The sequence below is a fragment of the Arabidopsis thaliana genome (genome assembly GCF_000001735.4).
Source record: "Arabidopsis thaliana chromosome 1 sequence".
NCBI lineage: Eukaryota > Viridiplantae > Streptophyta > Magnoliopsida > Brassicales > Brassicaceae > Arabidopsis > Arabidopsis thaliana.
This window is the reverse complement of record NC_003070.9, coordinates 24,028,522-24,054,048: the sequence shown is the minus strand read 5'-3', so window position 1 is coordinate 24,054,048 and position 25,527 is coordinate 24,028,522. Positions and strand designations below refer to the sequence as shown.

The 25,527-nt window shown below is 38.1% G+C and overlaps 9 protein-coding genes, 1 long non-coding RNA gene and 1 pseudogene across 21 annotated transcripts; 5 read left to right on the top strand and 6 right to left on the bottom strand.

Annotated features, from left to right (window-relative positions):
* Positions 1–125: 125 nt before the first annotated feature.
* On the top strand, positions 126–1,687 carry DSS1(I) (deletion of SUV3 suppressor 1(I)). Of its 3 annotated transcripts, NM_001198382.1 has the most exons (4): positions 141–206; positions 297–430; positions 654–776; positions 1,132–1,687. In NM_001198382.1, exons 2-4 carry the CDS (start codon positions 337–339, stop codon positions 1,260–1,262), a joined length of 348 nt encoding a protein of 115 aa, NP_001185311.1. In that variant the 5' UTR covers positions 141–206; positions 297–336; the 3' UTR covers positions 1,263–1,687. The 3 variants fall into 3 exon arrangements, with proteins under 3 accessions (NP_564839.1, NP_001185311.1, NP_974090.1); NM_105149.4 differs by lacking the exon at positions 654–776 and having other exon boundaries at positions 126–206; positions 1,132–1,532; NM_202361.1 differs by lacking the exon at positions 654–776 and having other exon boundaries at positions 144–430; positions 1,132–1,468.
* Positions 1,562–4,043, bottom strand: TUA1 (alpha-1 tubulin). Its single transcript, NM_105148.3, has 5 exons — positions 3,823–4,043; positions 3,448–3,662; positions 2,736–2,935; positions 2,155–2,663; positions 1,562–2,068 (listed from the first exon to the last, which is right to left on the bottom strand). The coding sequence occupies exons 1-5, from the start codon at positions 3,933–3,935 to the stop codon at positions 1,753–1,755; spliced, it is 1,353 nt and encodes a 450-aa protein (NP_176654.1). The 5' UTR covers positions 3,936–4,043; the 3' UTR covers positions 1,562–1,752.
* Positions 1,592–2,069, top strand: AT1G08727. The gene has a single exon (NR_139484.1). It is a non-coding gene; the product is annotated as an other RNA (long non-coding RNA).
* Positions 4,044–4,888: 845 nt separating the features above from the next.
* AT1G64730 lies at positions 4,889–5,185 on the bottom strand (annotated as a pseudogene). Its single transcript has one exon.
* A 41-nt stretch (positions 5,186–5,226) lies between these two features.
* On the top strand, positions 5,227–7,496 carry CP5 (Polyketide cyclase/dehydrase and lipid transport superfamily protein). The gene is made up of 6 exons (NM_105147.4): positions 5,227–5,747; positions 5,853–6,009; positions 6,086–6,262; positions 6,345–6,428; positions 6,587–6,668; positions 6,741–7,496. The coding sequence occupies exons 1-6, from the start codon at positions 5,512–5,514 to the stop codon at positions 7,160–7,162; spliced, it is 1,158 nt and encodes a 385-aa protein (NP_176653.1). The 5' UTR covers positions 5,227–5,511; the 3' UTR covers positions 7,163–7,496.
* AT1G64710 (GroES-like zinc-binding alcohol dehydrogenase family protein) lies at positions 7,428–9,363 on the bottom strand (the record flags this gene model as incomplete). Of its 3 annotated transcripts, NM_105146.6 has the most annotated exons (7): positions 7,736–8,166; positions 8,251–8,326; positions 8,408–8,490; positions 8,577–8,908; positions 8,981–9,030; positions 9,112–9,248; positions 9,330–9,363. In NM_105146.6, the coding sequence occupies 7 exons, from the start codon at positions 9,361–9,363 to the stop codon at positions 7,736–7,738; spliced, it is 1,143 nt and encodes a 380-aa protein (NP_176652.3). The 3 variants fall into 3 exon arrangements, with proteins under 3 accessions (NP_001323423.1, NP_001077773.1, NP_176652.3); NM_001084304.1 differs by lacking the exon at positions 9,330–9,363 and having other exon boundaries at positions 7,497–8,166; positions 9,112–9,278; NM_001334177.1 differs by lacking the exons at positions 8,981–9,030; positions 9,112–9,248; positions 9,330–9,363 and having other exon boundaries at positions 7,428–8,166; positions 8,577–8,957.
* A 4,049-nt stretch (positions 9,364–13,412) lies between these two features.
* Positions 13,413–14,343, top strand: AT1G64700 (DUF4228 domain protein). Its single transcript, NM_105145.4, has one exon. It carries the CDS (start codon positions 13,507–13,509, stop codon positions 14,116–14,118), a length of 612 nt encoding a protein of 203 aa, NP_176651.1. The 5' UTR covers positions 13,413–13,506; the 3' UTR covers positions 14,119–14,343.
* Positions 14,344–14,871: 528 nt separating this feature from the next.
* Positions 14,872–16,574, bottom strand: BLT (branchless trichome). 4 transcript variants are annotated; one of them, NM_001334174.1, is made up of 2 exons: positions 16,120–16,574; positions 14,872–15,996 (listed from the first exon to the last, which is right to left on the bottom strand). In NM_001334174.1, exon 2 carries the CDS (start codon positions 15,978–15,980, stop codon positions 15,159–15,161), a length of 822 nt encoding a protein of 273 aa, NP_001321642.1. In that variant the 5' UTR covers positions 15,981–15,996; positions 16,120–16,574; the 3' UTR covers positions 14,872–15,158. The 4 variants fall into 4 exon arrangements, with proteins under 4 accessions (NP_001321642.1, NP_001321643.1, NP_001321644.1 ...); NM_001334175.1 differs by having other exon boundaries at positions 16,245–16,574; NM_001334176.1 differs by having other exon boundaries at positions 16,245–16,324.
* A 45-nt stretch (positions 16,575–16,619) lies between these two features.
* AT1G64680 (beta-carotene isomerase D27) lies at positions 16,620–18,108 on the bottom strand. 2 transcript variants are annotated; one of them, NM_105143.3, is made up of 4 exons: positions 17,479–18,108; positions 17,289–17,395; positions 17,113–17,208; positions 16,620–17,036 (listed from the first exon to the last, which is right to left on the bottom strand). In NM_105143.3, the coding sequence occupies exons 1-4, from the start codon at positions 17,976–17,978 to the stop codon at positions 16,987–16,989; spliced, it is 753 nt and encodes a 250-aa protein (NP_564838.1). In that variant the 5' UTR covers positions 17,979–18,108; the 3' UTR covers positions 16,620–16,986. The 2 variants fall into 2 exon arrangements, with proteins under 2 accessions (NP_564838.1, NP_001321830.1); NM_001334173.1 differs by having other exon boundaries at positions 16,648–17,036; positions 17,113–17,395; positions 17,479–18,081.
* Positions 18,109–20,374: 2,266 nt separating this feature from the next.
* Positions 20,375–23,306, top strand: BDG1 (alpha/beta-Hydrolases superfamily protein). 3 transcript variants are annotated; one of them, NM_001334171.1, is made up of 4 exons: positions 20,375–21,106; positions 21,829–22,160; positions 22,251–22,450; positions 22,714–23,306. In NM_001334171.1, the coding sequence occupies exons 1-4, from the start codon at positions 20,410–20,412 to the stop codon at positions 23,057–23,059; spliced, it is 1,575 nt and encodes a 524-aa protein (NP_001323396.1). In that variant the 5' UTR covers positions 20,375–20,409; the 3' UTR covers positions 23,060–23,306. The 3 variants fall into 3 exon arrangements, with proteins under 3 accessions (NP_001323396.1, NP_001323395.1, NP_564837.1); NM_001334172.1 differs by having other exon boundaries at positions 20,417–21,106; positions 22,714–23,229; NM_105142.4 differs by having other exon boundaries at positions 20,449–21,106; positions 22,714–23,229.
* Positions 23,269–25,219, bottom strand: MGL (methionine gamma-lyase). The gene is made up of 3 exons (NM_105141.3): positions 24,700–25,219; positions 24,163–24,564; positions 23,269–24,062 (listed from the first exon to the last, which is right to left on the bottom strand). The coding sequence occupies exons 1-3, from the start codon at positions 25,070–25,072 to the stop codon at positions 23,512–23,514; spliced, it is 1,326 nt and encodes a 441-aa protein (NP_176647.1). The 5' UTR covers positions 25,073–25,219; the 3' UTR covers positions 23,269–23,511.
* Between the last annotated feature and the right edge of the window lie 308 nt (positions 25,220–25,527).

The following is a 25,527-nucleotide window of genomic DNA, read 5'->3' as shown; positions in this document are numbered from 1 at the left end:
GTTTTATTTTACAAATTCATTAATGTTACAATTTCTTTTAGCAATTAAAAAATAAATAGAAAACCATCAAATTTTACAAATTCACAAAAAGGAAAACACGGTCGAACCGGTTCTATACAAAAAGAAAAAACCTTCCCTTTATTATTTGCTTCTTCTCTTAAGAAAAACAAAAGTTCGCTTACTCTCTCGTTAAAGCTCTCAGAGAGGTTAGGGTTTCATCATTATCAATTCCATGCTTTTGCAATAATAACTTGGAAAATTTTATCGAGTTTTCGTCTTCCTCTTCTTCTTCTTAGGTTATCTCGATCTGGTTGGTTCCTTTAACAATCTGTAACTATGGCGGCAGAACCGAAGGCAGCGACTGCTGAAGTAGTAAAGATGGATCTGTTTGAGGACGACGATGAGTTCGAGGAATTTGAAATTAACGAAGGTAAAATTTTTGTTGTTATTACTTGTTTCTTCTTCGATTTTTGAATCGATTCATCATCGGTTTTATAGTCTTAACGATGAAGCTACGATGCCATAGATATAAGAGCGATTTTCATTAGCAACTGATTGATAGATACAGGCAATGCTTTATATGGTTGAATTGAGAATTATTTGTATGAATTGTATCAGATTCTGATTTTAATAGATTTTGATTTGCAAGTTAGTTGATTCTTCAGATTTAACTAGTAGTTGTATTGAAAGGATTGATAAAGATGGACTAGTGTATGAGTTGAGTAGGTCTGATATGAAAACGAATCTGTTTGATGTCAATTTCAGGTGTGAGATAGGTTGATAGATCTTTTTTCATATAGTTCTAACAATGAAGCTATAGTCTCATACTTACTAAATGGATAAAAGAGCAGTTTTTTTCAGCAACTTATTGATGATTAGGTTTAGTCTTAATAGTCAACGCTTCATTTACTAAAGCCTAAAGGTTATTGAGGATTTGGGAATTATTTGAGGGCATTGAGTAGCCTAAAGGTTTAACAGATTTTGCTTTGTGATTTTACTAATAGTTTTATTGAAAGAATTGATAAAGAGGGTTTCTGTTTGTATGAGTTGTGTAGTTGGATGTGGAATGGATGTTTTTGCTGTCCTTTTACGGTCAAAGTAAATACTGATGGATCTTTTTATGTTGGGCAGATTGGTTGGAGAAAGAAGAAGTGAAGGAAGTTAGCCAGCAGTGGGAAGATGACTGGGATGATGATGATGTCAATGACGACTTCTCACGTCAGTTAAGGAAGGAGCTTGAGAATGGTACTGACAAGAAATAAGGTCGAAGATTGTGAAAGACAGGTCTTCACATTTAGGAAATCTTGGTTTTCTTTTATGATCTGGAACTTTGTTTGTACTGCATCCTTTGGTTTATGTTATCGGTTCTGCTTTTCCTTTGCACATTTTACTATTCCCTGGATGGAAATTTCTTATCTTTGAAGATGATAAATTTAAACTGGTAAGATCATCATCTTCTCTCAACATCCATTGCGGTGTGTTCCGTATGGACATGGATTAGTTACTAACTTACTATGTACATTTTCTTACAAGGATCTTTATTAGAGCGTAAACGGTATTTGAAATGCCAAAAATCCTTCAAACTATGTATTGAGATGCACTAGAAATGCAATCCTTTAGTAAACACAAATGAGAAATAAAAGGGGAGAGACCCGTAAACATCACAAAATAACTGTAGAGATCACATTCACAAAGACATAATTACTGTACTTCACAAGAAAGAAACAAGGGAACACACACTCTTGTGTCTTTCTAATACTCATCGCCTTCTTCGTCGTCGTCCTCCGCTCCTTCTCCACCAACTTCCTCATAATCTTTCTCGAGGGCAGCAAGATCCTCACGAGCCTCAGAGAACTCTCCTTCTTCCATACCCTCTCCTACATACCAATGGACAAAGGCTCTTTTGGAGTACATGAGATCAAACTTATGGTCTATACGTGAGAACACTTCAGCAACTGCAGTATTATTGCTGATCATGCAAACCGCTCGTTGAACCTTAGCCAGGTCACCACCTGGAACAACGGAAGGCGGCTGGTAGTTTATCCCGCACTTGAATCCAGTTGGGCACCTAATTTTAACATGACCAAAGATTTGAAATGTGTAGTAGAAGGAGACTTAAGAGAGAAAGAAACACTAGTAGTGTGAGCTCTTTACCAGTCAACAAACTGAATTGTTCGTTTGGCTTTGATGGCAGCAACGGCTGTATTGACATCCTTGGGCACAACGTCACCACGATACATCAAACAGCAAGCCATGTACTTGCCATGCCTAGGGTCACATTTAGCCATCATATTGGAGGGTTCAAAGACGGAAGTCGTGATCTCAGGGACCGAAAACTGCTCATGGTAGGCCTTTGCAGATGAAATCACAGGTGCATAAGAGGAGAGCATGAAGTGGATCCGAGGGTAAGGTACAAGGTTGGTCTGGAACTCGGTGATGTCCACATTGATGGCACCGTCAAATCTTAGAGAAGTTGTAAGCGAAGAGATGGTTTGGGAGATCAAGCGGTTCAAATTGGAGTATGTAGGCCTCTCAATGTCTAAAGATCTCCTGCAGATATCGTATATGGCTTCATTGTCCAAAAGAACAACAACATCTGTGTGTTCGAGAAGAGAATGAGTCGAGAGAACACTGTTATACGGCTCCACAACTGCTGTAGAAACCTGAGACCAAGAAAAGAGTTTGAACATTTTATCTTTCTGCAGTGAAGAGTTTAAGTATCTGTGGAAGGTTACCTGAGGAGAAGGGTAGATGGTGAAACCGAGTTTTGATTTTTTTCCAAAATCTACGGACAAGCGCTCCAACAGTAAAGAACCCAAACCAGAACCTGTTCCACCCCCAACAGCATTGAATACCAAAAATCCTTGTAACCCTGTGCAATTGTCTGCCAATTTCCTCAGCCTTTCAAGGCAGGTGTCAACAATTTCCCTTCCAACTGCATCAATGGAAAAATATTTCAATACCATATGAACCAGTCATGGTTAAATATGCCGTTTCTCGTCATAAGCAATGGATGAAACAGAGCCATTTTGAGCAAAGCAAATAAAGAAGACAGAGTTCTTTGTTACAATGGCAAGCAATCATTTGGACATTGATACCCTACTTGTTAGCTTATACATGAATAGTTATCTAGATATGAAGTACCCGGTATTACCACGAAAACACATGACACAATTTACAACAACCGAATAAAATTGCATTAAAGCTCACACAATTACGTTATTAAATTTTGTCTTAGCTTTGTTAGACTCTCTAGTACAAAACTCAAAACTCAGACATACATACTTAAGAATGTCCAATGTTTTGCTAGTTACCGTAAAACAAAACGAAAGAACATATGTTTTCAGTTTAAAATGGCAATGTTCGGTAACCCCTGAAGGTGGATCAATCTAGTAAGGCTAAGAAGAATACTATAAAAAAACAAGAGAGGTGGAAAATGTTAATAACCAGTGTAATGGCCTCTAGCAAAGTTATTGGCTGCATCTTCTTTGCCAGAGATAAGTTGCTCGGGATGGAAAAGCTGTCTGTAAGTGCCGGTTCTTACTTCGTCAATGACGGTTGGTTCGAGATCAAGAAACACAGCTCGAGGCACATGTTGGCCTGAGCTTGTCTCGCTAAAGAATGTGTTGAATGCATCATGACATGCACCAACAGTACTATCACTGCAAAACAAATCCAATTATTAAAAAACATGAACTTGTCAAAGTTTTTTTTATTACTACCCTAAATCATCAGAGCCATGTCAATAACAATAACAAGAACAAAAATTCGAACCCACAAACAATAAAGATGGTCATAAACTAGAGCGATGAGTATAAAGACCTGGGCATGGTGCCATCGGGTTGGATACCATGTTCGAGACAATAAAGCTCCCAACAAGAATTTCCGACCTGAATACCAGCTTGTCCGATATGAATGCTAATGATCTCCCTCATGTTCGAAAATTTCTCAGAGACTTCTTCTTCTTCTTCCTCTTTCTCTCTGTTTTCGCGAGGAAGAAGGTTGTTTTGTTGGCTCTCCCGCTTTTAGATGTGAAAGGACAAAAAGCTGGAATGGACTGGACGAACTTAAAAAGGGGCCGGCCCCGAAAAGTCTCTTCCGCTCGAAATGCCTAATTAAAGAATTCACCAATCCTGGGTCGATATTTTCTTTTTTGGATTTTAATCCATTCCATTTCTGTTTTCTTCTTTTTTCCCCCATAAAACTTTTAAAACATTTAGTTAAAAAAAAAACTTTTAAATTTTCCAATTGAAATCATCCTGTTAAATAAAGTATAATTTTTAAAATCAGTAACTCATAACATTGTATCACATGTAAAGTTTATTTATTCTTTCGTCCCCTTCCACATATCTCAAATCTTAAATATTTTTTTAAACATTTTCTATAAAAAAATTAACTTGTGTCAAAAAAAATGAAACATTTCTAAAATAAAATAAAAAATACTCATTTTCTCGTTCATTTATTTTCTCATCCCCTTCCACATATCTCAAATCTCAAATATTATTTTTTTGTTTAGTTTTAAGTTTTTTTTTTATTGTTGTCGTAGTATGAGTTTAAAAATATCATTGTAAAAGCTTAGTTCTAAATTTTAATTTTAGACTATGAAATTTACATTGTTTTTTTGGTTTTTTTTTTTGTTTTAAAATAAATCTGCACTGTCTATTTTTAATTACATCTTATATATAGTAATTCTCTCATCATCTTCCACTATATTCATGTATATATATATATATATATATCTTATATTGTTATATGGGTTGAAAATCAAAGAATTCATCATGGTAAGAATTTGGTTCTAAATTTATTTTGGAAAGTATGGCATATAGCTATCATTGTTTCTAATTTTTATTTTATTTCTAACACCATACAAGATTATATTTATTTTTTAATTTAGATACTTTTAATTTTAATTTACATATGTAAAAAGTTAAAGTTTTTTTATTTTATTTGCTAATCTTTTTATACTTTCAATTAAAGAGTTTTTAGAAAAAGAATCTATGTAACCACGATTATATGACCAATTATATACAAAATCTATTCTAATGCTATATTTTTAAGTTATGAAATATGCTTAGTTTTGCAAAAGATCTTTTTTAATTAATAAAAGGTTTTTTTTTATAAAGACTTTAATCTTAAAAATTTTAAATGGTAGCAGCAAATATAATAGCAAAACAGAAAAGAAAAAAAGAAGGGGGAGGGAGGGATGCGGCGACCACAGAATCGAAACGAGTGGAGACAGGCAGTAATAAACACTTTGGTCTTTTTTTTATCCACTTATTAAAGAAATGGGTAATGGTAGTCGTGTATAAAATTGAGAGAGAGGTGTGTATAGAAACGAGAGGCGAAGATTGCATCGAACGCCGAAATTGGGCCTACAGTAATCCCAAATTCTAATCCTTATCCTCTTCTCTCTCGTTTTTATTCTCCTTCTTCTTCAATCTCTTGGTCTCCTCGACTCCTCCCAGCGCTTCAATATCTCCCAAGACCCAACCATCGGAGGGAGGGGGCGAGATGATGGGATTGAGTTCCTTGGTCTTTACCGAGTTTCACAGCCTCGGCTTCTCTGACCTTATAGTTTTTGTTGCGCCACTCTGGATTGCTGTGGCTGCCGGTGTTTTGGTTGGTTGGGTTTGGAGGCCCAAGTGGGCTTATCTCGATTCTAAACTCTTGTCCAATTCACCTAAATTCCTCAATCTTCAGCTTCCCACTTCCATCCTCAAAACTTCTTCTCACCACGTTAACCCCAGGTAAGGTTGAGATGATTTCATTGATGTAACCCGTTTCCCCACTTGTCTCTCTTTCTTTCTTACTCTTCTGCTAAATAAATAACTCTGCTTCTCTTTGGGTCGCAGCCTTTCTTCCAAAGAGAAAACTGGGTTTGTAACGGACGATGATTTTAGGCATCTATGGAAGTTGGTTGAGGTCAAAGATGGCGGTCCTTGTTGGATTCAAATGATGGACCGATCAACCCCAACCTTCTCATATCAAGCTTGGAGGCGAGATCCTGAGGTACCCCCCTCCCTCCTTCCTTTAAGTTTAGTTTAACATGTTCCTCCAAGTTGAATCATTTTTTGTATGATGCCAGAATGGGCCTCCCCAGTACCGTAGCAGAACTGTGTTTGAGGATGCCACTCCCGAGATGGTCAGGGACTTCTTTTGGGATGATGAGTTCCGTTCCAAGTGGGATGATATGCTTTTGTATTCTTCTACTCTCGAGCGTTGCAAGGACACGGGCACTATGGTTGTGCAATGGGTGCGAAAGGTCGCTACTTGTTTCTCTTTTTTCTTCGTTCTGTTTGCTTCTTCTCCCTTCTCTTTACTCATATCTTCCGCTACTGTTGCAGTTCCCCTTCTTTTGTAGCGACAGGGAGTATATTATAGGCCGTCGTATATGGGATGCTGGCCGAGTCTTTTACTGCATTACTAAGGTATTCCATTCTTTCGCTGCTAGTAACCAAGCAAATATCCAACTTATTCTTCTAGTGCGAGCTATTAAACATGTGTTCTTCTTGTGAATATTGTCTTTTAAATTCACTCTTTTTATTCATGTGTTTATAGTAAGTATGCTCCTTTGTATTTGCATCAGGGAGTACAATACCCGTCTGTACCTAGACAAAACAAGCCAAGGCGAGTCGACTTGTACTATTCAAGCTGGTGTATCCGTGCAGGTACTACTAAGCAAGTTGTCTCTGTTATTTAAGTGTTGTTTAGTTTCTCAAATGGATATTACCATGGTGTAGTTGAATCAAAAAGAGGCGATGGTGAGATGACATCATGTGAGGTACTACTATTTCACCATGAAGATATGGGAATACCGTGGGAGATTGCAAAGCTTGGGGTGAGACAGGGTATGTGGGGTGCAGTCAAGAAGATTGAGCCAGGCCTACGTGCATATCAGAGGGCTAAAGCAGCGGGAGCAGGTTTATCCCCGAGTGCCATAATGGCTCACATCAACACCAAAGTGAGTGCAGAGGAGTTCATGAATGAGAGGGGTTCGATAGCAGAGGTTACAGGAGACAAGCCGACGGGGAAAAACATACCAAAGATACTAGTGGTAGGAGGGGCGATTGCACTTGCATGTACATTGGACAAAGGGCTGTTGACAAAGGCGGTGATATTCGGAGTAGCCAGAAGATTTGCAAGAATGGGAAAAAGGATGTAGGAGAGAGTGTACATGTAAGTAGACAGAGAACGAATGAGGGAATGAGAGAGGTGAAAAGACTATCTCTTTAGTCATTGTCTTGCTGGATGTATCAATCATGTAATAGCAAAGAGAAAAAGAAGCGAGAGTTATTCTTTCAGTGTTGAATTTCTGAGAGCGCGGAAAGATAGTTCCACCGCGCTGTGCTAATGAACATCTCCGTCTTTTCTTGTCTAAGTTTCTGATGGAGTGAAGGTAATAGAAATTATAAAAACAAACACGAGAGGAAGATATTAAACTGATTTTGCTTCTTCTCAATCGTTCTAAGTTCCATAGAGTTCTCACAATTTTCAGTGAAGGAAAAGAGTTCAGGGTTTCGCATCTTTCATATTCATGTCGACTGAACTATATCGAAAGACTAATGCAAGAAATCGATATAACTTGTGTGTTTTGTAGCTGTAAGTAGCAAGTTGGAGAAAACATTTCCAACTTTTATTTTAGTATGGGGGTGGACCAGACCCAATAAGGAAACTCTAAAAGCAGTAGAACAATCAATCAAACGGATTTGGAAAATGTAAAAGATGTTTGTTCAGTTTAGAGGTGGAGAAGGCAACGAAGAGCTTTGCCTTGGTGAAGCAGCTGCATGGCTTCGTTGATATCGTGGAAGGGAAGCTGGTGAGAGATGAAGAGATCGAGATTGAGAAGACCTTGGAGGCACTGGGTGATGAAAAAGGGTAATTGGGTTTTGGGTTTGAAGCCTCCGAAAACAGAGGCGGTGATGGATCTGCCTTGGAAGAGCTCCATGGGATGGATAGGGAGAAGCTGTGGGCTTGCGTGAACGCCCAGCATGACAGTCACTCCCACTCCTGAGTTTGTAGACAGAAAGGCTTCTCTAAGTGCTTCTATACTTCCTGCACACTCGAAGCTGTACTCCACTCCTCCCTCTGTTATCTCCATTACTCTCTCATGAACTGCCTTGTCACTCTCCTTTGGATTTATGAATTCACTAATCCCTGCTTCTCTGCCTGTTCATCCAGCAAAGCACACTTCATTTAGTAACAATGCTCTTTAACCTACTTTAAGACTGACATGCATGTTCATCTGCATACCTAGTTGGAACTTGTCAGGGTTGATGTCGATCCCAATGATTTTAGAGGCTCCTCTGGCTCTTGCACCTTCAGCCACCTGTTTCCCCAATTATTAACAAGGCATTATTAAGTCTATGTGTCACCAATTCCATACAAACAAAGAGGAACCTGGACTTACGGCAAGTCCAACAGCGCCAAGTCCAAAAATAGCGACGGTGGAGGCAGGTTGAATATCAGCCACATTCCACGCCGCACCGACTCCTTCATTCCATAAACACTTATCTCTTTCATTAAATAAGAAAACACATCATGCATGTCATATATATTATACAGAGATGGTTAATTACCAGTGGAGACACCGCAGCTGAGGAGGCTTATCTTCTCCAGAGGAAACAGAGGGTCCACCTTGAGCACGCAGGCCGAGTCTATGACCGTGTACTCGGAGAAGGTGGATGTGTTGAGAAAATGGTAGATTGGTTTGTTGTCTTTGCTGGTGAAGAATCTGGTCTTTCCATCGGTTACCATCACCTTCTTCATCGGATCCACTCGGAATCTCTCGCACAGATTGGCTCCGTCTCGCTTGCACACTCTGCAGTCTCCACACTCTCCTGTGAAAATAGGGAGCACATGATCTCCTGCCATCATCTCTTCCACACCTTCCCCTACGCTCTCCACTATCCTGTAATTCATCATTCAATTATATTGAGGGATGAAAAATGAGATCCATATATACCAGATTTATACCACTTACCCTGCTGCCTCATGGCCAAGGATTCGAGGGTATGCTCGCTGAGCCTCGTTCTGACCAAAAGATAGAGATGAGATAGGAAGAAGAGATATAATTAAAAGAAGAAGAAGAAGAAGAACATGAAGAGTGAGTACCTCGCCTTTCCATGCGCTGAGATCAGTGTGACAGATGGAAGTGAAGAGGATTCGAATTCTCACTTCCAATCTTTGAGGAGGATCCACTTTTACATCTTCCATTACTAGAGGCTCTCCAGCTCCCCATGCCACAGCAGCTGTTCAATATTCATCATTCACGCTCACTCACTCATCACATCATATTTATATAAAGATTAATTATATACACAACCAATTACCTTTGCAAGTGATTACTTTGCCTTGTGTTTCCATATTTCTCCTCTGTTTATTATTTGCTGGCTTTGAAAGTTGAAACTGCATATATAGGAGAATGTCTCACCAGATATATATAATGAGTTCAGTAATGTAGGATCTAACTAAAAGTCTTCGTTTTCTTCTTTTGTTGAACTCCAATACGGACTTTCCAGTTATATACTTAAGACTTCAGACAAGAAGAGACGTCAAGATTTTTCCGCAACTAAATGACAAGACATATCCAATCAAATTGTTATAATTGCATTTATTTTATAAGAAAAATTATCTAATGATGAAGAAGATGGCATATGTATACACTAATGTACGATGGAACCCAAGCTAATTTAATGCATGATGTGAAAGATAATAGTTGAATCAATGCATGTAGAAAAATTATAGATTTTCAACTCAATACTAATTGCCAATAAGTGAAGGCGATTTATATATCAATATAAAATCATCTCTATATGACTATATCCAAATCGAGATATTTTAACATGTAAATTTGAAATGGTTGATTTTTTTTTGTTTATTCATCTCGTATCAAATTTTACCTTTTTAAGTAATACATATATAGGTTTAATACTATGTGAAATTATGATTTGTTTTATTCAAAATTAACTAACAATAAGTGAAAGAAAAAACTTCTTATCTTTTATAAACCGTCTCCATTATTAATGTGATATTTTTAACAATATATGCATATATTTTACTTTATATATATAGTAATACACTTGCACACACACACACAAAGGTTAAGTGAGTAAGAAATAGGTTAAGATATCCAACGTATTTGGTGTTTGGTGTTTTGTGGTTAAAATTTGGTGTCTTGGTGTTAAACCAGTTTATGTACATGCATATGGTAATCTTAAAAGAGGAGGTTTAAAGTTATGAGTTCGAGTTTAGGCAAAACGGAAGAGAATACTGTAACATATTTTGATAGTGTTTTTCTTTAGCAAATATTTTTTGATAGTGTTCAAAACAAATATGGATCTAACAGGGTAACACCTCAAAAAAAGGGGAATGGTCCTGCATGGGGCCATAGTCATTAAACGTGTTCTTCGGGCTGACATAGTCCACGTTCCGTTTCAACTCCTTACGTATTCTTCTTTTTTTCCTCAGTTTTTCGAGTGATCCAATCTTGACCCATTTCTCATTTAATTTCGTGAAATTGCTTGTGGGCTATGGAATGTCCCATCTATTTAATGCTCGTGTTGTTTTATCTGTCTGCTCAACATAGGGGCGGATCTACAGTGAAAGGAGGTGGGACACGTGTACCAATACATGTTATGTGAATCTTACTTTTCTAAACCAAAGATATATCAGGCATTTTTGTTTGTGGTAAAACCAACATATTTTGGTGATAACATCTTGTTTCGATAGTAAATTCATGTTTATTTCATTGCTGCTAATTCTTCAACCAAATTTCAAAAATTTATGTGATCATTAATCACCAAAACTCATAGCAATGAGTTGCCAAACTATCAACAACGGGTTTAAAATCAATCACTCGTAATTGAAACTGTAACAACAAAACAACAAATCCATCATGACCACATACCTACTAACATTCGTGATGGATTTACGGAAAATTCTTCACCAAAATTGCTATTTTAGTATTAAAAATATATGGGCCATACGTATGGCATTTATAACAATTTAATGAATGTTCTGAGATATAATTATTGCAAATATGGACCGGTTTACATATTGGTTATTTCTGGTTATTGATGTTGGTTTAATCTTATGTATATAAGCTTAGTTAATGACATTGTTGATTAAGTTGTTGTAACATTCTGTTAATTAATAATAAAAGTTTGTTAGCTTCTTCATTCTATTTCTCTTCGATCTAGAACTTCCGGTGTACCGGAGTTTAATGAAATTATTTTCCAATGGGCTGTTCATGCTATATATTGGCTTACAGAACCCATAGAAATGTTCAACACATAATAATCCACAATAATGTTCAAGACAAAAGTCACAGTAATGTTTAAGATGGTACTAACCTGTCGTGTAATAAGAGCCAAATATCAGCTTCAAATTCTCATTATTTACACAGCAGCACTTGCAAAACAAAAATATTGAATGAGTATATCTAGTTTCATGTGTTTGTTTGTGTTTGTTTATGCAAGAATGTGTTTGACAAGTTCCAAAAATAATATAAAGATTTAAAGACCATGTCATTACAAGCACCGAAAAGATTTAAAAATTCAAAAAACAAGTCAATACAAATTGTTGTAATAGAATGTCAACAAAAACTTCTAAATCTCGAGAACATGTCAATACAAGTTATCAGGCCAATACAAGTTATCTAAAAATCTAAGATTTTTACAAAGCAAAATTGTGCATCCTATTTATCCAGCTACGCCTAAATCAAACCACACAAACAAATAGTTATAATTTTGCAAAGAACACGGGCATGCAAAAGATAAAAACTTTGAAGTATCGAATGAGAGAAATCTATAAATTCAGACTTTAAGAAACAAAATAGTTGTCGAGCTTCACGACAGCTAAAAAAAAACAAGCTAGGTTAACGAAAGGGAAGAAATAAAGCTACATATTCAGAGAGACATGCCTTCAATTTGGGACTCAAAGAGATGGTTTAATCGGTGAATTAGGGCCGAAAAGAGGTTATGTGTCGCAGCTACCTTCAACGACGGTGGCTACCTTCAACGACGAAGGCGGCGAGTTTAATCACTGGCTCCCGGAATCGATTCGTCGGTTTGAGAGAGCTTTAGGAGTGATGGTTAAGTTTTAGGGTTTTCTCGAGAAAATATGGCAAAAATAATTTTGATGCAAAAAGAGAAATTTTTGTCTAAGTGTTTGGCGGTATGAGTATTTTAGTTTTCAAGGTTAGAAAAATTCTATCATAGCGTTAATAAAAATTCTATATTAATAAAATTATTTACTAACATTTGTAAAATACTATCATACAAAATTAAAAATTACAATTAATCTTCAATAATAGTTGAGTAGTTGTGCTACTACGTTATGCTATCAATGTAGACATTTTTTGTAGTGAGATATAAGTAGAACATTGTCGAGTCATTGTTATCTTCTATCTCCTTGATGGAGCAGTTTTTCTTCCCAATATTCCCTCCTATATGGAGTGGATTGTATGTTCAATCTTTGTTGGTATTGTAAGGATCTTCCTCCCGGCGTATGCTCTTCGCTGCCTTTGTTGCAGTGGCCATAACCTTTCGGGTTGCTTTGGATGCTAATTTCTTTAGATGTAATCCTTCATTTTATGATAGAATTTGAGGCTTAATTCTAATGAAATTATTAGTTTGTCCAAAAAAATAGAAGATTAATTTAATATTAGATCAAATATATTTGATCAATTGGTGAGTGGATCTTTTTAGAATTAGCTTCTAGCGCCAAAATCGGACTTAGACTTCAAAATAGGGTCAGAGACAAAGTTGGAAAGAGACTCCGACCGATGTCTCTTCGTAGAACCTTGGACCTTTTCTTTCTTTTGGATTAGTTATTTTAGGATTCAATAGGATTTTGGCCAAAATAAAGGATTCAATAGAAGTAGAATGGACCCATTTACTAAGCCTTTTTCTTTTACTTATTCTCTTCTTCTTTTTCTCTCTCTCTTCTCCCTTAGTCTAACATAATATGATTCGATGTATTCTTTATAGCCAAATTCTTTTCTTTTTGGGATATCACAACTCAAAATGTTCCACTGACAATAGATCTCTGCTTCTGCCGTGCTTTTAGGAATGAAGAAACGAAAGTATATATATATATATATAGATTAAAGTGAGTAGATTTATCATTTATATAATTGAATATGTTTATGGTCACTTGCAGTTACTTTATTGTATGTTTGTTTTTGTTAATGTTAAGTATATATCCATCACCAAAGAACAAAAGAACTAACACTAACTAAATAGCATGTCTCCAAAAGAAAAAGTTACCAAAAAAGAAAGCTATGGGTATACATAGCAGTATTAAAACTAATGAAAAGCAAAGAAGATTCCACCGCGTTTTCCTTTGATGTACGCTACTTTTGTGTTCACATAGTTTGTCTCTTTTTAGAGTTTAAATAAGATGAATTATAGGGAATCTCTTAAGTCTCTCACCCTCACTGACCTTTATAATTAGACTATAGAGCGAGAGAGCATGGAGTAGGCAAGAAGAGCACACAAGTCAAGCATGGGAAACTGTTTATTCGGAGGGTTAGGCGACGAAGAGGAAGACTTATTGATCAAAGTCATAAAATCCGACGGTGGAGTTCTTGAGTTCTACTCCCCCGTTACCGCGGGCTTTGTCTCCCACGGATTCTCAGGCCATGCTCTTTTCTCGGCTGTTGATCTCCTCTGGAAACCCCTGGCTCACGACCACCTCCTCGTGCCCGGTCAGTCCTACTATCTCTTTCCCAATATTGTCTCCGACGAGTTGAAGACTTTTGTGGGAAGCTGCCACGTGAGATCCAACAGCGAGTCCTTGTCTGCGATAACTCCGTACAGAATGTCTCTGGATTACAACCACAGGGTGTTGAAGCGATCATACACGGACGTTTTTTCAAGAAACAGCCACATAAGGACCCGACAAAAGGAGAAGAAAACGAGGAGGAGACGTACGAGCAGCAAAGGTGCAATATGGAAAGTGAATCTGATCATAAACACTGAAGAGCTGTTACAGATTCTGTCTGAAGATGGAAGAACAAATGAGCTAATAGAGAGTGTGAGAGCCGTAGCCAAGGGTGAAACATCGAGCATCACAAGTAGTTCGTCCGAGAATTTCTTGTCGGTGGTACAGACCTAGAATTTGATTTCTGGTAGATTTTAATTCCCTATATTTAAATGTGTGGTTAATGTTATAACTTATAAGTAATGAAGTATGTTATCTTGCACCAATTTGGGAGGAAATTTGGAGATTTTCTAAATTTATTAGGTTTTAATTGAGTCATTTAACGTTTTTCTATTAACTAGTAAAATTGTTAAGTCAACGACAAGTTAAAAATTAAATTTGTGCACACGATAGTTGGCGAATAATTGTGTTAATTGCATATAGTTGGACAATAAAATGAGCTTCCTCTCTTCTAGTCTATTTTCACAATACACATTTTTATATACAAAATGACTATATCACCTTTTTTTAGTGAGACCAAATAATGTGAAGGTGAAATTTCTTCGTCAAAAATTATCCGCAAACGTGAAAATTTTACACTAAAATTTTCTGCAATTACTTAAAAAAAAATCTTGTTAAAATTCTTGTAAATCATTTATAAACTCTTATACAATTCTATTAAAACCTCTTGTAAATCTTTTTAAACCTCTTATAAAATCTTTGTAAATCCTTTAAATAACCCCTTATTTTTTAAAAATTCTTGAAAATCTTTTTTTAAACTCTTGTAAAACTTTTTATAAATCTTTTAAACCTCTTATAAATCCGTTGAAAACCATTTGTAAATCATTTTAAAATCTTATAGATCATTAAAATCTCTTGTAAATCGTTTCAAAACATTCATTCAATCTTTCAAAAACTTTTGTTAATTCTTTATAGATCCTTATAAGATCCTTCAAAACTATACCAGCGATAGAAGAAAGCTTTAGGTGCAGAAAACTATGTATATTTGTCTGATCTTGTCCGAGACGACTCAACATAACAAATTTGGATAATGGGATAATCATTTTCTTCCAATCCATCTTTAATAGACGTCAATATATATGCTATGTATAACACATCCATGTGAATAAAATATTATCTAACGGACAGACAAAGAGAATCTTATTAGTACATCTTCAGTCTTAGATGTGAATTATTGAGATTGAGCGAGGCGAACAAAAGACAAGCATACAGTATCAAGGAGGAGGAGAGGAGAGAAGAGGAGTACATCTTGGGGTGGTCTTTTGTCTGAGCAGAATTTTGAGCTGAACCTTTTGGCACTCCAGCTTTGAACCCCATTTCTCACTCTTTGATCTTATTGCTCTCATCACTCTTGGGAACGGATTGATTCCTCTCTTTATTTGCGGATTCTCGCACCTCCTCCTAGCCGGTGAGCTACACGCTCTCTCCAATATCTTAGGTTTCATCATCCTATTCCTCTCCCTCTCTCCTTGTCTATTAGCTTCCTCTAATTCAGATAGCTTCTCCTCCAAGAAAAGCCTTGCATCCATCAGCTTCATCTGAACTCTCTCTTCTCTCAAAACCTCTGCCAACCTGTGCATCTGTCTCTCTTCTTCAAGATCTCGTTTCATCCGAACCATCTCTGACTTCTCAGACGATAACTCTTTGAAGAGCCGCTTGTTTTGCATCTCCTCCGCTTCTCTAGCCATTCTCTCCTCCTCCACATCTTTAGCCAGCTTCTTGATCATCAGCTCTGCCCGTCTTCGAGCTTTTCTCTCATAGTCCAGTTCTGCCTTCAATTCCTTGATCTCGTCTTGAGCTTTTCCTAGTTCAGATTCCATGAACACCTTTATGAAATTCAGATCCCAAATAAATGCCTTGCGTTGGTGTTGATGCTGTTGAGACTGAGAAGAGCAGTAGTATGGATTTTCATAAAGCTTCCAGGGTTTGCAGACTGAGTCCATTGCATCTTCTCGTACACCGGTACTGTGAGGATCTGGAGTGGGGATTCTGGTCATCATCGTTTCAGGGCTGCTCTGCATCTTCATATCCTTCATCTTTTTGGTTGGCCTTCTATATTTGAGATAAAGGGAAAAAAAAGGGAAAAAGAAAGAAAAAAAGTAAGGGTTATTAAATATCACTTTAGAAGATGGAAGTGTGTTGTAAAGCTGAAAGAGTGAGTCATCACATGATTACCAGCTTCAATCATTCTTCCTCAGGACCTCGTCGTTAAAGAGTAAGGAAAAGTAGCAGAAACAAACAGATGGCGTCTAACTCTTAGGTAAACTAACAAATGCGATTAGAAGATATATGAAACTGACCTTTGTTGTAGTTTCATGACGATTGTTTGTTGGGCAGTGTATCTTTGAAAAGCCGACAACTTCTCTGTGCTTTCAATGAACCACCTCTCATTTTGTGTGTTCGTACACTTGGGGGTGTCAATTAATTGGCCCATTCAAACATTAATGCCTCATCTGTTCCACTTCTCCTAGCTATATGTCTCTCTATAAATTAAACTATGAACAGATTTTCTTTATCTAAACATTTACTCTGTTCTGTTCACTCCCTAGTCAGTTGGAGTTGCAGGAAACAAAACAAGGAACAGAATTCTTTTTTCTTTTTTTGTGTGTGCAAGTCAAATGAAAGTTAAGTCTTTCAGTGTGTATCAAAGCACCAAACCGCAAACTAAACATTCCATGAAAGTAAGTCGTTAAAGCAAAACTACAGTAAGTATCTGATATCCATATAAGCAGAGAGGGTTACTTTAAAGCTAAGCTAATCTCAGTTTTTGGTTTTATATTACAATACAAACTGCAAGTAACACTTGAGATCCAAGTTATAACCAACATGGCGAGTTCAAACTTAAAACATAAAGAAGATGAGTAAGCTCAAGTGTATTATCGTATACTTTACACAACCCAACCAGAATAGTAACAAAGAACACTAACTCGTCTTCACAACTGTCTTTTATATGTAATGTATGTGTTTGGAAAAGAAAAAAAGTATGTATATCGCTTGGAAATTGCACATCCCGTCAAAGAAGTGGCTGCTGATCCACTCCACTCATGCCTCTAGTTTAGGGCAGATTGGGGAGCTTGGATTCGACATAGAACCTGCAGGCAACATCATCACCATCATGTTAGATACATCTTGCATGCATGTATGCAATCTGAGCATTGTAAGACTTACATATATCTGCTAGACAAGGTTGCTTGGTGGCTACATCCTCCTCAAAGGCCGGAGGTGCTTGCCCGTATATCATCTCGCAGCTCATGTCTTCATAATCTACAAACCAAAATGGAGAGATGGCTAATGAAAACAAACACCAATGTATAAGGATGGTCAAAAGGAGATATGTTACATACTTGGGTTCATGGTGAGTGGGAGGCCAAACTCATTGGTGAAGAAATCTTGGGTTGGAATCTTGCACATATTCACACACATTCCTACACACCCACTGTTCTCCAGATACCTTCAATCAACAGTAGGAGCAAGTCTGTCACATTTTGAACAAGACAACTAGTAATAGTCATTTTGATGGAATTCACTTGTTACCTGCATTTCTTGATACGAACTCCACTTCTCTGTTTCACACCATTCACTTCCACTTCTATGACCTGAGATGGACCAACCAACCAGTGAAAGAAAGGCACTGTAAGAGCGGCATTGAACTCTGCAGCCCATTTCGTTGGTGGGAACAATTTCCTAAACTGTTCAGGAGCACCAGGAGGCAGCATAGAGAGAAGAACCTCCCTCACGGCCTCTTGCTGCTGCACTCTGGACCGTCCCTGCATCACTCTCTTTGACACCTCCACGAAGCTCTCGTAATCGTACTCCCAAAAACCCTTCTCCTTCGTGTCCTTCTTCTTCTTCGACCCGAACTTGTCCATCTTCCTCGCGAAGAGACCCATGAACACTCTCTCCACCAGCCCATCCTCGTATCTAGTCTTCAGCCCCATCGGAGCTGGCTCTCCGCTCGGCTCAGCAATTCCACATCGAGTGCTACGTCGCCTAAATGTGAGATTAACTGCTTGCAGACTAGCAATAGCCGCCATGGATAAGAAGATATCTCTCGCCCTCGTTGCTCTTCTTCCCTACCACCATCATCTCATACTCTGCTTTTACTGCATTAAGGGCCACACAAACGTGACCACAACCTTACCACTTACAAGTGTCCACTTTGTTTGCCTCTTAAACAAGTAAAGTTTTGGGTGGACTATATAAGCCCACACAAAAAACATTGGCCCGTTTCACTGAGGCCTATCTTTCATTGAGAATATTTTTTTCAAATATTTATTCAATTATTTAATATGTGTTAGATTACAAGTTATTTCGAATTTTTATTTAATTTAACTTTGCCCAAATAAGCTTATGTTTTAAGTTATATATATCAATTATGTGTAAAACATATACTGATTCTTAAAGTTATGGGAAAAATATCACAAAAAAAAAAAGATTACCTTTCAAAGTTAGTTAAAATAAAAATAATCACCAACTTTCGGCTAAGAACCTAAACTCTTAAATTTTCGTTGACTTGTCAATGTAAATATGTAATAACGAAGTTTCATTTGACTAAACCTAACTTAGCCATGTCGTTAAATCACTTGATATTGTAGTGCATCGAGCTGTTAAACGGGGTTTTTTCTTATCCAACTTTGATAGGTGAAACTTGTTTTTGACATTTTTTCAATATGTATACATGTCGATGGCCAATCATATACCGAGTGTCATTACATTGATATGGTAACGTGGATGAGTAAAATAATTAGCAAGTAGGGATAAATCAAAGAGGAGAGGAGCACTTTTCAAGTTTCAAAATATGTAAAACTATAAATTAAAGACACTCCCTACCAACCTCCATCAACTACGCATTTAAGGTCTTTTGACTTTTTTATTTTTCCTTCACATACTTTTATTATTATTATTATTATTTGTTGTAGTTACTCAATTTTGTCAGTCCAAAACCAATTCGAATGCTACTACATGTTGGAATGGAGTGCACTTATATGTATGTCAGTCGTCGTTGACCTCTGCATTACAATTGTGTCATTACTTGTAACTTACAGTTGTAACTAATTCTCTTTCTTACATTTCAACTTATTTTTCTGCTCTACCAAAACAACTCCATCGGGTGGTCGCAGTTTGAGCTTTAGACTAAATTCCTCTAGCTAATTTCACTCCATTACCCTAAAACTTATGAATGATATCAAAAAAATACTTGGCTGTTAGTGAATCTTCTGGTGCTCCACCAGATTGTTCAAGTCTTCAAGAGGAAAAAACAAATTATAGTGATACATATGAAAAGGTTGCAAGAAGAGTACATACAATGACAGAAAATGAATATAGAAGGCTTGACTTGAGGGGGACTATATATATCTGTCTCCATCAGTAGCTTGTCGTATCTATACTACATACCGGGATCTAGTTAGAATCAAGCCACTCGTTTGGTTAAGTATTATTAAAAATAAGCTCTCAGGCCCTCTTTAAGATTGTGTGACGCAAGACTTTTGAAAACCTATTAAACATAGCACATGGTCTCACGTTCCTTACCATACTACTATATATGTATATCACTCTTTTCTCATAAAAGCACACTCGAATATTTCTACTTCATTAATATTTTCACCCTAACAGATTAGAGAGAATGGTATGTTGAGTAAAGAGATGCGATTAGCTGTTGCTTGATGCCACGCACACGTCCTTGTCCTCATGAAATATTACCAATACTACTATCTATATATGGATACTGACAGACTAACTCTTTTAACTCCTGTTTTACCAAAATGTGTATACATATTATAGAATTGTCTAAAAACAGGTCAGCTAGGCTGTTTAGATGGGCTGCTGGGCATTCAGAGTGATGGATATAAGTTGTGGCCACATGCCATCATATCACTTGTCCATTCTTTATCTTATTTCGCTATCAACATTTACATTTACTACTCTGTGCCATTACTTCAATTATTTGATGTCTGTATTAGTTTCACTTTCACGGTACGTAATCACATTTGTATCCATAGCCCAAAAAAAAAACACATTTATATCCATATAGTTTAGTTGCCCTCCTTGTAGTTTTAGACCCCAAAAGTCATCAACCGGCCAAAATCCTCAATAGTGGCCTTACCAAACAGAGCATATATGAGTATCATTAATTATTGGGACTATCTAGGGTTTTGATTGTTTTCAAATACAAAATTACATGCCTTCTTAGCATATTATTTTCACATTATTAAACATAATTTCTTGTAACCCTAAGGAAGGAACCGCACATCCATAATGACTTGACTGACTTTGTGTGTATGTAGCTATAGCGGCATTTTGGATCATCACCGGACCAATCGACATCACATGTTCCTTAGTATTGATTCCTGTTTTGAAGTTAAAAAAGATATTACGGTATGTGCTGGATATGCGTGGTCTAGTGTTGCAAAAAAAAAGGAAGAAGATTCAACGGCCACCAAATTTCATCATTTTAGCCAACAATGTATGTTAAATGCGATCAATAAATTCATGCAGCTGCCATCTGTTTTCCTCTCTCTCTTCATTAACTTAATTTCTCTCTCTCACGCATTTTGTCTTTGCAACATCACCACCATACATACATACAACTTACATACATACACGTCTTCCACAAGACTCAAACTCCACAGCATGGGATTCTCACGGTCGCTCAACCGCACCGTGGGCGTCTTCGTCTTCTTCATCCTCGACATTGTTGATTTCCTGCTTTGCTTTACCTACAAGACTCTTGATTTCTTCTTCGAGTCCGAGTGGAAACCCTGCTACTGCTGTCCGCCGCCCGAGGCCAAACCAATCTCGGCTGGAGGGAACAGAGGCGGTAAGATGATAGTGTCGGAAAGATCAGGAGACTACTCGAAGGTGGTCTCACTCACAAGGACAAAGATCTATCTGGATGAGATCTCCGACACACTCTACTCTCGCCCTTCACTCCTCACCAAGCTCACTAAGCTGGTGAAGTGCTTCAAGAAAGATGTTGTTAAATGCTGTGATGAGTCCAAGAAGAGATCACCGTCAACTAAAAAGACATTACTCACTGTCAACTCCACGGTGGTCGAGAAGTTGCAAAGAACACCAAGATGGTCTGATTGCCATTGCACTTTCTGCACTTCTTGGCTTTCCTCTTCCAACCAATCTCTCTTTGTCAATGTCCAACAGCCCACAGGTACATATATATATATATATATATGTTCTCTACATTCTACATTTTATATAATCTCAGTCCCCTGTTTCGTTGTCCTCTTTTGAAATTTGAAAACCCTTTCCCACTCTAATGTCTCCTGCAGCATGCATTCTCATCTAAATAATCTTTTATCATGAATTTGATTATTACAAAAGACTGGTAGCTCATTAATCATAATTAAAGAAATGTTTGTTGGTTGAACAAAAAACAAAGTAATGTTTGTTGTATGGGTTCTAGCTAGTTGGGGTTTTGCATTAGCCATTAGTACAATCAAAAATCATTTATTACTAAGATGAGAAACCAGTCATTTTAAATGAACAGACGCGTTTTAACTAGGATTAAACATTACTTTAAAGAAATGCCTTCAAAGATCCGTTGATTCTTCCATGGAATAGACAAAATTGCATGGGGATGTTTCTCATCTAGTGTGGAGTGATCATTCAGAAACAATGTGAAGAACTTATGAGACAATGCAGACCTAATGTGGAGTGAAAAGACTTAGACTCAGAAGCTGAGTGAAAAAATCTCTTAGTAGTTTATCCATATTACATCATAAATTATTTACATTATATTGCTTGTTCAAAAAACAAAAAAACAAATATTGCTTGTGCTACACTAGGTCAGAAACAATTTTTGTAAGAAATATATAAACTAATTTTTGAGAGGTTAAAGACATAACTAAATATTAAATATTGAATGTGCAGACAACAAGGCACAAGAGAACGTAGTGTTCATTCATGGGTTCTTATCATCATCCACGTTTTGGACGGAGACTCTGTTCCCAAACTTCTCAGACTCAGCCAAATCGAATTACAGGTTTCTCGCAGTGGACCTGTTGGGTTATGGGAAAAGTCCAAAGCCGAACGATTCATTGTATACATTAAAAGAGCATTTAGAGATGATAGAGAGATCGGTGATTTCTCAGTTCAGACTCAAGACATTCCATTTAGTGGCTCACTCCCTAGGCTGCATTTTGGCTCTTGCGCTCGCGGTTAAACACCCAGGAGCCATCAAGTCACTCACTCTATTGGCTCCTGTGAGTCATATAATACTGTTTTTATTTGAGTAACGCTTCCTGGTTAGTAATGGTAATTAACTGATATATGTGAACGAATGGGGAATGCAGCCATATTATTCGGTGCCAAAAGGTGTGCAAGGGACGCAATATGTGATGAGAAGACTGGCCCCCAAGGAAGTGTGGCCTCCGATGGCCTTCGGAGCCTCAGTGGCTAGCTGGTACGAGCACATTAGCCGCACAGTCAGTCTAGTGCTTTGCAAGAATCATCACTTGTTGGAATTTCTCACCAGGCTACTCACCAGAAACAGGTACCATTAATTTATCTACTGGAGCTTTTCTTTTTGGTATGAAAAATTTATTAGACGTAGAACAATTAATGTAGCCAGACACCTTTAAATCTCTTCCTCATCCTGAGATTGAGATGTGGGGAAATTAATGTGACATAATGCGATGTTGGTATATACTTAAAATCCAATTTATGTGTATATAATTAATCTACTTTCACCGGTAATAGTAGTAGATGCAATGAAAAAGGTGAATAACTGGAATGATGTATTCATCACGCATGCAGGATGCGAACGTACTTGATAGAAGGGTTCTTGTGTCACACACATAACGCGTCATGGCACACACTACACAACATCATTTTCGGATCGGGGAGCAAAGTAGAGGCTTATTTGGACCATGTCCGTGACAACGTGGACTGTGAGGTCGCAGTCTTCCACGGCGGTAGGGACGAGCTGATCCCCGTGGAGTGCAGCTACGGCGTCAAGAGGAAAGTGCCACGTGCAAGGATCCACGTCGTCCCCGACAAAGACCACATCACCATTGTTGTTGGGAGGCAGAAGGAGTTCGCTCGTGAGCTTGAGCTCATTTGGCGCAGATCCACTACTCCTCAACTTCATTCAATAAATTAACCCTTCTTTATTTTAAGCTAAGTATATATATATTAATACCAACCACTATTATTCAAACCATCATTTTATACCCATTCACTTTTGCATATTTCGGTGACTCCTATGTAGAAAAAAAAAAAACAGAACATGTTTCTTTTGTGGTTGCCATTTCATTATGATTTCGAATTTTGAAGAAAAAATAGAGTAAATAGTTTTGCGGCCAAGAATAAAGTGGTTTGCAATGTGCGTCCAATTTCGGATACCCTTGCTGTTTTTTTTATAGGTAAATTTCACTTTCTAACCAAAAACACAAATATTTTTTAGTTACATATGCAAGAAAAGACTCCCGAAGACTAGAACATTGTGATATAACAAATAAGAGACTGAACATTGGCCACATCATACATATAACGCAGATGATGAATTGTTGGTATTTGGGGGAAAGAAAACCATCATATATAGAAGAAGACATTTTACATTCTGAGGAATGCTTTCTCGAATTGTGTCCACTTCTGCTCCAATGTACCCACATACCCCACCGACATTCGTACAAGACCAGGAGAGATGCCTGCAGCTTCCTTCTGTGAGGGGTCAAGCTCGCTGCTAGTGCTGCTCCCGGAGCAAGACATGAGTGTCTCGTAGTAACCCAAACTGACGGCCATGAAGCCAAACTGAGTGGCGTTCTGGAGATATGCCATGAGCTTGTTGGCTTTCTCCTCTGTCTCCATGTCTATCGACAGCAATCCTCCGTATCCATAGTCTCTATTCACCATCCCTTTGAATAGCTTGTGCTGCGGGTGGGTCTCGAGCCCTGGATATATGACTTTCATGCCCAAATCCCTCATTCTCTCCGCATACACTTGGGCTCTGTGGCTGTGCTCTCTCATGCGTAGGCCCAAGTGAGGGATTCGCTCGGAGAGCTCGAAAGCCACCTTGGCGTTCATGGTGGGACCTAGAAGCATCAGAGATCCGCCACGAAGATCCATCATCTCTTTCACCAAATTCTCACTCCCACACACGGCCCCTGTTTTTTAGGTCACGACAAAGACACGTGTACGGTTATTTTGCTCATTCACGTGAAAGAGAAACTTACGTACGTCGCGACAAACTAAATATAACGCTACCTGCGATGATGTCAGCCCCACCACTGATGAACTTGGAGATACTGTGAACCACCACATCTGCTCCAAGCTTGGCCGGAGACAGCACCATGGGGGCGAATGTGTTGTCCACCACCACCGTCACGCCCTTCTCGTGTGCCATACGGCTCAGCTCAGGTATGTCAGCCACAGTCAGCGTCGGGTTTGCCACCGACTCAAAGTAGAGAACCTGTGTCCTACCCTCAACGATCGCGTTTGCCACGGCGCCATGGTCCGTTATGTCAACGAAGGAGGTGGTTATGTTACATGTCCGTGGCAAGAAATGAGAGAGCAAAGCGTGTGTTCCTCCGTATAGCGTGCTTGCCGCAACCACGTGTCCTCCGCTGCTGCACAGTTGCAGCATCACTGACGATATCGCCGACATACCTGAAGTCAATCCGATACCATTAGTTTTTTTCGTAAACTACTAAAAGGTGAAGTCCAACCAAAGTTTCCGTATCAAACACGCAACTAGGTTTCCATGGGTTCTGTATATTCTTTTATTTTATATATATAAATTACCGCTAGAGGTACAGTAGGCAGCTTGGGTGCCTTCGAGAGCAGCCATCTGGCGGCTGAGGTTGAGCACGGTGGGGTTGAAGTGTCGGCTGTATACGTAGAAGTCGTTGTCCGGTCCCAGTTCTCCGGTGAACATCCGCCTCATGGTATCCGGTTCCATGACGGTGAAGGTGGCGGAGGCTTCGATGGACATGTTTACTCCCCCGTGCTCCCCAAACTCATGTCGGATATTCGCTATGGCCGCTGCAGGGTCGGCATCACACACCGCCAGTGCTGATTTCTTCGCAACCAAGGCGTCACCGTCTTCGTCATCGCGATCGTTTCGTTTCTTCCCGGAGAATACGAGGGGCTCCTGTGTCTCGAGGAAATGAGCCATAGTAGTTAACTAAAGAAAAAGTAGAGCCTTTGTTAGGAAACAAGAACCTAGGTGTTAACGAAATGTAAAGAGGAAAGGCTTCAATTTATAGAAAAATTAATCAAGATTTTTTTATCTTATCAAATCAATTACAGACGTTACTTACACATTTTTTTTTTTTGTTGTTTACACATTTGAATTGATAGTACTATTATTTTTTTAAAAAAAGTGGGAGTCATTCACGTGTACCCTGTCTAAATGTTTGGAACGTAACGCTTTTTTGGGGGTTATTTTTTCTGTTAGGTAAGCTTAACTAGAGTTTTCGCTTTGCCAAAGCATGAAAGCTACATATTTTGCCCTTGTGGCCTTGTTGCTTTAGGATTAGCATCCCACGTACGTATCATGTGTTTTTGTGAGTCACTTTTTGATCATGTGTTTTTATTTGAAAACTATTTTGTAATGAATATTGCTGTGAT

Bases quoted from the DNA above. Each gene is read 5' to 3' on its own strand.
- AT1G64680 (NM_105143.3), bottom strand. From the start codon at position 17,978: ATGGCGGCTATTGCTAGTCTGCAAGCAGTTAATCTCACATTTAGGCGA. The intron at 17,396-17,478 runs GTAACAAGTGAA...TGTTGATTGAAG, and splicing joins GTTCGTATCAAGAAATGCAG to GTATCTGGAGAACAGTGGGT. The intron at 17,209-17,288 runs GTATGTAACATA...TTTGGTTTGTAG, and splicing joins CCCACTCACCATGAACCCAA to ATTATGAAGACATGAGCTGC.
- BDG1 (NM_001334171.1), top strand. From the start codon at position 20,410: ATGTTAAATGCGATCAATAAATTCATGCAGCTGCCATCTGTTTTCCTC. The intron at 21,107-21,828 runs GTACATATATAT...TTGAATGTGCAG, and splicing joins CAATGTCCAACAGCCCACAG to ACAACAAGGCACAAGAGAAC. The intron at 22,161-22,250 runs GTGAGTCATATA...TGGGGAATGCAG, and splicing joins CACTCACTCTATTGGCTCCT to CCATATTATTCGGTGCCAAA.
- BLT (NM_001334175.1), bottom strand. From the start codon at position 16,378: ATGGGCCAATTAATTGACACCCCCAAGTGTACGAACACACAAAATGAG. The intron at 15,997-16,244 runs GTCAGTTTCATA...TCTCAAATATAG, and splicing joins GTCATGAAACTACAACAAAG to AAGGCCAACCAAAAAGATGA.
- MGL (NM_105141.3), bottom strand. From the start codon at position 25,072: ATGGCTCATTTCCTCGAGACACAGGAGCCCCTCGTATTCTCCGGGAAG. The intron at 24,565-24,699 runs GTAATTTATATA...GATTGACTTCAG, and splicing joins TGCCTACTGTACCTCTAGCG to GTATGTCGGCGATATCGTCA. The intron at 24,063-24,162 runs GTAGCGTTATAT...CCTAAAAAACAG, and splicing joins TGGGGCTGACATCATCGCAG to GGGCCGTGTGTGGGAGTGAG.
- TUA1 (NM_105148.3), bottom strand. From the start codon at position 3,935: ATGAGGGAGATCATTAGCATTCATATCGGACAAGCTGGTATTCAGGTC. The intron at 2,936-3,447 runs GTTATTAACATT...CCATTGATGCAG, and splicing joins TGCTAGAGGCCATTACACTG to TTGGAAGGGAAATTGTTGAC. The intron at 2,664-2,735 runs GTAACCTTCCAC...TCTTGGTCTCAG, and splicing joins CCATCTACCCTTCTCCTCAG to GTTTCTACAGCAGTTGTGGA.
- AT1G64700 (NM_105145.4), top strand. From the start codon at position 13,507: ATGGGAAACTGTTTATTCGGAGGGTTAGGCGACGAAGAGGAAGACTTA.
- CP5 (NM_105147.4), top strand. From the start codon at position 5,512: ATGATGGGATTGAGTTCCTTGGTCTTTACCGAGTTTCACAGCCTCGGC. The intron at 6,263-6,344 runs GTCGCTACTTGT...CTACTGTTGCAG, and splicing joins TTGTGCAATGGGTGCGAAAG to TTCCCCTTCTTTTGTAGCGA. The intron at 6,669-6,740 runs GTACTACTAAGC...ACCATGGTGTAG, and splicing joins AAGCTGGTGTATCCGTGCAG to TTGAATCAAAAAGAGGCGAT.